This window comes from Pseudorasbora parva, chromosome 3 (assembly GCF_024679245.1).
Source record: "Pseudorasbora parva isolate DD20220531a chromosome 3, ASM2467924v1, whole genome shotgun sequence".
NCBI classification, from domain to species: Eukaryota; Metazoa; Chordata; class Actinopteri; order Cypriniformes; family Gobionidae; genus Pseudorasbora; species Pseudorasbora parva.
This window is the reverse complement of record NC_090174.1, coordinates 60,533,792-60,544,582: the sequence shown is the minus strand read 5'-3', so window position 1 is coordinate 60,544,582 and position 10,791 is coordinate 60,533,792. Positions and strand designations below refer to the sequence as shown.

The following is a 10,791-nucleotide window of genomic DNA, read 5'->3' as shown; positions in this document are numbered from 1 at the left end:
TTTTTTGCCTTCGAGTCCGAGTCATTTGATTTTGAGTATCTGCCGATACAGAGTCCCGATCCGATACTTCTATAATATATTTTAAAAAATTAAAGAAGAGCGAAAAAACTAACCAGGATGTTCCTTATTTTTTATTTTATTCACCTTATTTTAACATTCAACAATTCTAACAAACAGAGCACTTCTGTGAGGTAGCTTGAACAATCAGGTAATAAATAGGGGGCGGCAGTGGCTCAGTGGTTCATGTAGGTTGTCTACAAACCAGAAGGTTGGTGGTTCAATCCCTGGTTCCACCTGACCAAGTGTCGAGGTGTCCATGAGCAAGACACCCAACCCCAGCTGCTCCCGACGAGCTGGATGGCGCCTTACAACCAGTTGACTTCAGATTGCTAAATACTTTTGTTATGTTGTCGTTTGGGAGGTTCAAACCGCCCTAATCCATAATTCACACTCTGACTGTATTGTAGTCGAATGTGTTGCACATGCAATCTAATACAGACACAAAGTCTGCGTATGGACCAGTTTAATCAGAAGGCTAGATTCGTCTGCAGAGAATAAGAATGTCACAACAATAATGAACCACTCATCAAACAGGTAAGGTTTAACTTGTTGTATTGCTTTTCAAATTTCAGGTTTTTAAATGTGACAAGTGAAATGTATGACAATGAAAATAAAATAAAATAAAAGTGTAACAAAAAGTAAGTGAAATAAAATACAATGTATATTTTCCCAAATAAATAAAATTAAAACAATTTCTTTAAGACCTCAAATGAATTCTGTGATCCTAAACTCTGTTCTCTCTTATTTCCTTTACAGAATTCAAGACTTAATGGAGCTTAAAGTACACAAAAGGTAAGTGTAATCACCAAAAAAATAAAAATAAATAAATACTAATTTAGAATAAAATTAACTTCAAATTATTTTTCCCCTTCTAGGTTTCACTAGTCTCTTTCAGTTTTTTTTTCTTTCTGAATCAATCAATCAATCCAACCCAACCACCGAGGACCTCACCCTAGGAAATGTAAATTGAAATATTAAAAAAATAAAATGTGAAATTTAAATCCCTTTTGAAATGTGTCTTTCTGGCTTCAAATTAATAAAACACCAGAGAAATGAAAGAAAGTAAGAAAAATAAATAAAAGAAATTACATTGATCAAGCAAAAAGAAAAAAAACAATAAATTCACATTTAATTCCCGTCACTGAAATTTTAAACCTGTTTTCAAAATGTTGTTCAATTTCTCAGTATCTCAAATGAGTCACAACTTTGTGAATGTGAAATGAACGACGAATGTGTGCTTTTCTCAGTCTATCCTCTGCGATTGAATCCTTCTGGAAGAGCTATTTGAATCAAATGCAAGTGCTGTTGGGTCAATCCTACCGTTCAAATCGGCAATGACAAGTTCAGTGTCACTAAAATCACGCTCGCTGTTAGGTCCGTGTGGCTCGCCAGTCCCCACTCCCTCCGTGAACACGGGAGTTAGAACGAAATCCAGGAATCCAGAAACTCCACTCCGTTAAGCATCGATCATGTGTCAGCAACTCAGCAGTGCACTCGACGGGATTAAGATTCGCTCAAATTCAGAAGAATGGACAAGAAAAACAGAAAAAGATAGGGGGAAAAAACCTGACCTTGAATACAAGGTCACAAAATCATCATTAGCACTTTTTTTCCCATTACACAGATCTCACATCCATTACCACGATCCAACACAGCACCAAAATGGCGATCGCATATTTACATATGAACGTACAACATTCGTTCACCACATGTGGTCTTATATCACACGGATCAAAATGAAAGGACACTACAATACATCGTTCACATTTTCTTTACATTTCACTAGTATGAACATTCCAGGAATATTTTACTCAGATTAATACATGACATGAGAATTTTAACTCACCAAAACACGATGAACTTGAACACTCAATCCCTTTTAGGTCTGTGGATTTCCTACAACTTGACTTTTTTTCTGCTCATCCAGCTCTCAGAAATAAATGAACTCTCCGTTCCCTCATAAAAACGTCTTTTCCAACGCACTATGCGTTACGAGGCTTCTTCTCAGTAGCTGCGTCACGTATTATAAATCTCAAATCTCTATTTTTTCACATAACTTCACTTCTTCACAGTCTAAATAGTCTCTGCCCAGCAAACACAGCAACGTTGTAAAAACGTTTTTTTCATGTTGTGAAAAGGTCGCGATAACGTTTTTATCCGACGTATTTAATACGACAGATGTCGGGTTTTTTTCACGTTATAAATACGTTTTTTCACAACGTTGCAGAAACGTTCTTATAAGGTCTTTATCACGTTGCCACGTCTCCTTGTAACGTTGCAGAAACGTCTTTATCACGTTACCGCGTCTACTTGCAACGTTGCAGAAACATATTTAAAACGTTTTTTTATCACCTTACCATATCCTCTCCTTCCAACATTGCAAAAATGTGTTTATAACGTTTTTGTCACCTACCACGTCCATCTCCTTCCAACGTTGTAGAAACGTACCACATTCAAACTGGTTCTTCACTTCACACATGCTGTGATCAAAATGTTTTTTTGTTTTTACTGTTATCTTTAATATAAAAACAATATAACTACAGTAAGAAAAATATATTGTGGTCTTTTTAGATCTCTGTATAATTTGTCAAGGCTAATCACGTTATAATATTTCTGTCAATCTTAATATTCAGCTTATTAATAACGCTTTTTACATTTCACCTTACCTGTAGGCCTTACCTCTGTTTGTTTCCCATTTTATTAAACTACATAAACATATGTAGTACTAATAATTTATACTACACACAACATTTGTCAGTCATTGTATTTATTCACACAATATAAAAAGCAATATGATAGAGGTAAGTTCACAAAAAAAGAAAAATCTGTCATTTACTCATCCTTGCATTATTCCAATCTAAATCTGTATGACTTTCCTTTGTTAAACACAAAGGGAGGTGTTAATGTTAACCTTAAGTCAGGAGATATTAAGCATAATGTTCCTTATTCACTATTCACTTTTTTGAACAAAAGAAAGTGAATGGTGAATAAGAAATATTAACTCGAATGTCTAACAAAGTCATACAAGTTTGGAACAACAACAGAAAAGTTACATGATAACAGCTTTTTCATTTTTAGTAGAGATAATGTAAATTGAAATCCTTGAGATAATTGTAGAAGACTACAATTAAAGCTCTCATTAATAATAAGAAAAAAATTCTAAACAGATAAATAAAAATACCGGTATGCCAATAAAACAAAATGGTACAAATAAAGTACAGCACATGCAAATTATGCAATGACTGGGAATTTAAATAAGAACATGAACAAAAAAATGTAGAGAAAAATCCATAAAAATTCAGTGCACAGATGTTATAACAAAAGAGATTAATCTATAAAATGTAAATTCTCATTTTAACTAATTACAGATTATGTTATTGCATATGTTATTTTACTGCAATCTATTTTTTCTATTGTACCTGGTGTACATTAAACAAGCTAAAAACCCCAGGAACAAAACCCAGAAGTTTTTATAAGCTGTTGACCCCAAAAAAACAACGAGTGTTTAAAGACTAAAGTGGATACAGGCACTTGAGACAGAGCGCGTCATGCTATATTACACTGAGAACTACACACACTGGAGGGGAAAGTAATCAGCGACAGGAAATATAATATATAATATATAAAACTGACATTTGGATATTTAACAAAAGGTTTACTACACACACACGTAGGCATATGGAGTGTCAGGATCCCAAAATTTACCCATTCTTCTTGCTGAAGCTTCACGTCTTATTGCCTGTATCCACTTTTGTCCTTAAACGCTTGTTTTTTGGGGTCGACAGCTTATAAAAACTTAGTTATGTGTTTTTTACCGGTGTGGGCGTGGCCTAAATACACTCTGTCTCTATTATTGTTCAATAAATAATATTTTATAATATTGGCATACCTGATTTTGAGAAACAGTCAAGTGTTTTAGTCTGTTTCACATTGGTACACTAAATAGATGTATTATAGCAAACAAAGTTTAGTCGTGTTCCTGAGTAATATCTGCATGCACCTAATTCTGCAGAGAACATATAATACACCATTAGACAGCAATCCATATGAGACAGAAGTCTGGTCTGGAAGGTGGATCTGGAACCGACATCTGTCCTGGTTTTCACAACATCTCTTGTTTATCCGTCTTCACAAACTGCCCTGAAATACAATTCAAACATCAACAAGGATTGTTATAAATATAATGTGAGGTTCGTACATTCACAATGCTCATCTGGCCTCGGTGGTGAAGTGTGCAGAAAATTCTGCCGGACTGAAATTTAGTCTTTTAGTCTTACCCTTCTTATACTAATGGTAACAAATTTATAACACAACAATAATTCACTCTCAAAACTACCTCTCTTTAATACTGCAAATACCACGTAGAGCCAAACATGGATGAAATCACAGAATCCAGTCACAAATGGAATTTACTGTATTAAGCAGAACGTTACAGAATTTGGAAATATTCTTTATGTATAAATCAAAATAAGGGCTCTACAATGAATCAGATATTGATACAGACTAGTGTCTGAATATTAAAGCTCAAAAAGACTGGAACTGAAATCTGAAGTCTTTGTTCTGCCATGTCTATAGTATGTAAATAACTACTACTACTTAAACCGAAGCACGCCAGACACTCGTGATGATTTCAGTATCTACTGTCTCCCTATACGCACACATGAACTGCATCTGCAAAGTTGATCTCAGAGTTAATTAATGAACATTTAACCATTTAATTTGCTAGAATGATCAACATATACACACAGGAATGTATGTATGGTTGTATGTATGTATGTATGCATGTATGTATGTATGTATGTTTTACTTACAAGTCAGATGGTTCATAGTGCTGGACAGCCATCACAATCTAGGAACATAAACAATTTGTCACAGAGCCAACAATAAGTGGTAAACTATACAATGTCACTCAGGTAGGTTTATTAGAAATAAATAAACTAGTGCATAGGTGAAAATGCAGCAAAAAAAAAAAAAAAGATTAATATACAGGATATATACAATATATAATATCGTAAGATACCAGAATTTACGTTTAGGTTTTACAGATGCATGGTTATATACGTGGTCAATACTTGTTTACTATGAAAGATCAAACATGTTTGAAATAGCGCATGTGAGTGACGTCACCGAGTCACGTAAAGTGCAAACTGTTTGGTTAAATACTTAAATTAACGTTCCTTTCATTCAACCATTGACAAATAGCCAGCAAAACATTAACAAAACCTCTTATCTACACATAATATGGAATTAAAAGCCCAACTTTCATAAATAAGAGCTCAGGGCTATAGTTAGCCTAACGTTACCTCTCAATTAGCCTAACGGTTAAGACGCTAACGGACTTTTTCCGAAGACACTAAACCATTTCTTTACAGTAAATATTCAACAGAAGCGTGTTAGAAAGTGTCAAGAACAGTTGTATGTATTATATGTGTAATATTAGGGACTAAACTTACCTGAAATTAGTGAAAACAACAGTGACAGACGGAGCTTTGCTGCTTGTTGTCAGACGAGCTGCCCCGTTTCCATGGTAATTCCATCCGCTCCAGTTTGTTTAAAAGCGACTCGAATGTTCAACACGCACGCACGTTAAACACGTCATGTGTAATTTGTGCAGTGTTGCGTTTACATGAATACATATTTTTTACACTGAAGTATAATATCCCGATAGTTAAGTAGGCCACCGTTTAAGTGGAAACTGCAGCCTATGCCTACGTAAAACTTTAAATGGAATGAGAATGAAAGCTTGTATAATATAATATAATATAATATAATATAATATAATATAATATAATATAATATAATATAATATAATACTCTAATATAGCTATTCTATCAGTTAAATGAGCACCTTAAAGTATATTCACAACATTGATATAGAATGCTCAGCTCTGCATCAGCCTCATCTGTTACTCCATCAGTCACTGAATCGTTGATGTTAAAATGTTACTGTCACGTTCTGTTTATATTCTGTGTATATTTTTCACAAACAGAACGTAGCCTACCGTTGGAGGTTTGGCATATGGTTGTATTTTGGTACTACCATGACGTTTTTAAAACGTTTTATTCCAACGTTCAGATCACGTTATTTTAACACCTGGATAAAACGTCTACCAAAGGTTGTAGTTTGGTCTAGTTTAGTTTTCGTAGTAGACAAACGTGATATTTACGTTTTTTTGACTACTTAAAGAAAACGTCCCAGGTTGGTATTTTCACAACGTTTTTAAAACGTTTTTTTTCCAACGTGCAGATAACGTTATTTTAACACCTGAATAAAACGTCTCCCAAAAGTTGTAGTTTGGTCTAGTTTTGTTTTCGTAGTAAACAAACGTGATATTTACGTTTTTTTGACTACTTAAAGAAAACGTCCCAGGTTGGTATTTTCACAACGTTTTTAAAACGTTTTATTTTGGTTACATTATTTTTCTATTTTAAAAAACGTTTTTAAAACGTCTTTAAAACGTTGTACTACAACATTACCTAATTGCAACCAGAATACAACGTTGTGGAACGTTGTAAAAACGTTTTGTGTTTGCTGGGTGGACATGTATAACTTCAATTAAAATCACATATTTGTCTTTGATTTTTTCAAATGCGTTACTTCTCTTTGGAGAGACTCGATTCACGTCTGCACTTCTGATCAGCCGATGAGAGAGAGAGAGCACGAGCTCCAACCGCGTGCGAAATCCAGAAAACAAAAAATGCGCTAGAGAATATCCTCGATCCTCATTGGTCGGTTCTTACAAACACGAAATAATTCGATTGGATGTCCTAATACTCATGAAAATAAATTCTTATTTTAAAAGAAAAAAATGTCCTGACTCATTTATTAAATTTTGTCATGTATTTTTGGTAACCTGGGTTACATAGGGTCTACTCACTGACGGATAGTTGAGAGGAAAGAGATGCGACAGATGAAGTGAGATCTGACACTGAACTCTTCAGGACACTCAGTGAGCTCGACAGAGACTCTTTAACAGGAGAGAAAAGCCATTAATAAATGAAACTGGATCAGCAAGATCACTGTGTGCATTTTCTGACTCACCAATGTTACGCTGTTTGTTCTGTTGATCAGTCTGTATGGATGACTTCAAACTGTCCAGCGATCGTTCTGATTCAGTCTGTTTTTGGTCCTGCTTCTTAACTGGAAGAAAAGGGTTGCCATTTTAAAACTTCTTCAATCCACAGAAGACGATAATAATGTGAAATAATTAAAAGATTTCGACACCTGCATCATTCAGTTGTGCTGTCAGCGCTGATACAGCAGAACTCAAGTTGTTCATCGAACTCTTCACTTCTGTGAGCGACTCATCCTGCTCTGTGGAAAAGAAGTGTAGATGTGTGGGTAGAGTGTGTGCGTTACTGGACTCTTGAACCGAGTGCTGTTTTGTGTTTGTAATGTTTGGTCTACTTACTGATGACTTGTATTTGAGAAGAAAGAGATGCGACAGATGAAGTGAGATCTGACACTGAACTCTTCAGGACACTCATTGAGCTCGACAGAGACTCTTTAACACAAGACAAAAATAATCAGGATGATCACTGAGGATAGAAATAATGGCTTTGTGGATGAGAAAATATAAAAATACATAATCAAGTTAGAAAATAACTTTGCTGCAAATCTGACTCCCTGTTAGAAATATAGTAGAACTATCACTTCTACCACTAAAGACTACTTTTTAAATAATCTTCCTGATCAGTTTCATCTCCTCAGCATCCCAGATAGTTTAGAAGAACTTGATTTTTCAAAAGAAACTATTGACTCTCTCTTTTCTAGCACTTTAGACACAGTGCTAAGGCCCCCTGAAATCAAAATGTAATTTTTTTTAGCTTTTAGTATATGAATATGTTAGGCTTAAGTTATAAATAAGCTGGTGTGTTCCAAAACAATGACAACATTTGCATTTAGGAGCTATAAGCATTCAAAACTTACATTCTCTCACTTCCGCTAAAATAGATCACAGATTTTTATGACATCACCCCAGATTCATCTTCATCTTCTGTCCAATCAAATGCTCTCTGAAGTCTGAAGCATCCCACCCCTTAAATATTGCGAGTCAGCGCGCAAAACAAAACATATCGGACCCATCTGAGTTCTGCCTAAATCTGCATTTCAAAGCGATATGGAGGACGTTATGATAAAAAACGGTTCGGGATAAGGAGGAAACTGTGGCTTTATCAAGCTGAAAGGCAAACTGTGATATGAACTAAACTATTTGGCTGTTTCAAAATGGGGGAGGAGCTGCTTGATGTCTCCAATCTTGTCTTCTTGTTTCCCTGGAAATTAAATCAACACATTGAATAATGCTACACGTTTCAATGACCTTCAGTGGGCCTTTAAACAGAGCGCACTCTGTGCTTGAAGATTAAAGAAAATAGTCCAATACCATAGTACAACGAGCACACACGGAAAATGGAGCGCAGCTGGAAGAAAACAAAACCAGAGGTTTTTCGCATTTCGTGGAAAAACAACATTATTGCATACAGAAAGGCCTTACAACTACTAGATCTGCTTATTTTTTGACCCTCTAGGGAAGACAACAAACACAACCCTAGGTATTTAGTTGATACAGTGACTAAATTAATGAGAAATAAAGCTTCAACCCCAGATGTTTCCAAACAGCACAGCAGTAATGACTTTATGAATGTCTTTACTAAAAAATTCCTTTCAGGAATCACTCTTGTAGGGTCAAGTGAAGTTTAATGATTTCCAATCATTTTTGAAAACTGATCAGTTTATAGCAAAATGGAAGAAGACGGATGTCAAAATGTTCATTTTGGCAAGTAATCACATAAACAAAGTTGATTATGTTTTAAGTGAACGTACACAGTTGGGAGAATATCAGATGTGTATCAGTGTTTTTGATCCGTGCATTCGGCCTTAAAGTGAAGTAATGAAGTTGTGTACTTTGTCCACCTCTGTTAGCAAGATTGATAATATTAGAGTGAAGTATAACCATGCAATCGTCAAAATTGAATAAAAAAATAAATCTGAATGTTCATTTCTTTGTTAAGCAGTGTATAATGTATAAAGTATGTTAACTGTATAAATCAAAGTGATTAAAGTGTTACCAGGCATCAGTTGTACAACTAACTAAAAGGCTTTCTCTCACAAACACATCAATCTTAATCAAATATAATTTAGTATCATAATAAACCTTTGCTAAATGAAGTCTTCCGTTCATATTCCGTGTCCATTTTCACCGTTTCTTGAGAAATATTGTTTTTCTGATACACCATCATGATCTTTTGCAGTAACTTGCTTCATAGAGAGAATCCTAAACACTTCCCTTGTTAACAGTCCCATTCAGAACAGCCCCTGCAGTGACAAAAGAACCGGCTATTAGTGAATGATACAACTTTCAGTTCCTCTTTCCAAAGAATATCGACCTGTTTATAAGTGTACTGTAAGTTATTCTGGATAAACGCATCAGCTGATCGACTAATTCAAACTGCTTGCTCAGTGTTTTCAGCATCATCTGTTCTCTCTCAGGTTCACTGTGGTTTGAACCTTCACCCTTCAGTTACCCAGAATGAGCATATGATCAAAAAAAAAACCTCTGGTGCTGATTAAAGGAGTTTATTTAAAAATATATATATTTTAGTGCTTTTATCTACTGAAGCTAATCTCCGCCACATAAGGAAACAAATGATGCTTTGGTAAAGTTTAAATATGGCATTAAAAGTCATAATTATAACATACTACGTTTCTACACTGTAAAAAAATATTGTTGGTTTGTGTTGGTTTAACTTAAAAAAGTAAGTAACCTGGTTGCCTTAAAATTTTGAGTTTATTGAAATTAAAAATTTGAGTTGATACAATGAAGGACATTTGTTTAATAAATAGAAACTCAAAATATTATTGTATCTGAACCACATAAAAAATTGATAAATCATGAAAATAGCACAATTTGGCATGTTTCACTGCGTCATCACAAATAAAACACACAATTACCCAATATGCTTACAAAATCTTTTAATAATATTTTAATAAAGGTTGTCGAATCTCAAAAATTTTTCATTGTATTAACTCAAAAATTTAATTTCAATGAACTCAAAATTTTAAGGCAACCAGGTAACTTTTTTTGTAAATAATTATTGCTTAAGTCATCATTTTAACTTGGTCATAATTGACAAGTTGAAATTAAACATAAAACATAATTAATTATCATAATTGAAGCTTTTTATGTAAATTAAGACTTAGTAAGCCATATATAGATACTTAGAATGCCTAAGAACAATTCAATATGTGTTGGTGTGAAATAAACACTTATGGAAATGTAGAATGACCGCAGGTTTAACGATTTCAAGTGAAAAAAGCCCTGATCATTAAGAATAATCCAAAAACATTACATATGATGTTGAAATACTGATGTTAAGAGAATATATATTATTGTTTGATATGCAAGAAAAAATTTAGTACATTGCAAATGTAAGAGGTTTAGTGCTGCCTCAGCTTTTTGTTTTCCCGTTGTAAAATAGGGTTACAAAAATGTTACACGTCCGTCAGGCTCAATGCAATTTCAACACGCAAACACTTTTTGTTCAGTAAATTCAGCAGATTTAAGCAGTTTAGTGAGATTTTTGGGTTTTGTGTAGATAAATTACAATTTGGTTATTGTCCTCATGTAAATTAGATTTCCTGTTAATAATTCTCACTGGCACACTATATAAACTCACTGGTCACTGTATTACACCATGCTAGTAGTGGGTTGGACCCTTTTTCCTTCAGAA

At 34.3% G+C, this 10,791-nt stretch overlaps 1 protein-coding gene and 1 long non-coding RNA gene across 2 annotated transcripts; both read right to left on the bottom strand.

The window, feature by feature from the left end:
- Positions 1 to 1,127: 1,127 nt before the first annotated feature.
- Positions 1,128 to 7,560, bottom strand: LOC137072131 (uncharacterized). Its single transcript, XM_067440347.1, has 5 exons — positions 7,473 to 7,560; positions 7,286 to 7,375; positions 7,103 to 7,201; positions 6,939 to 7,028; positions 1,128 to 1,631 (listed from the first exon to the last, which is right to left on the bottom strand). The coding sequence occupies exons 1-5, from the start codon at positions 7,546 to 7,548 to the stop codon at positions 1,564 to 1,566; spliced, it is 423 nt and encodes a 140-aa protein (XP_067296448.1). The 5' UTR covers positions 7,549 to 7,560; the 3' UTR covers positions 1,128 to 1,563.
- Positions 4,131 to 5,638, bottom strand: LOC137072130 (uncharacterized). Its single transcript, XR_010904628.1, has 3 exons — positions 5,514 to 5,638; positions 4,872 to 4,909; positions 4,131 to 4,200 (listed from the first exon to the last, which is right to left on the bottom strand). It is a non-coding gene; the product is annotated as an uncharacterized lncRNA (long non-coding RNA).
- Positions 7,561 to 10,791: the final 3,231 nt, after the last annotated feature.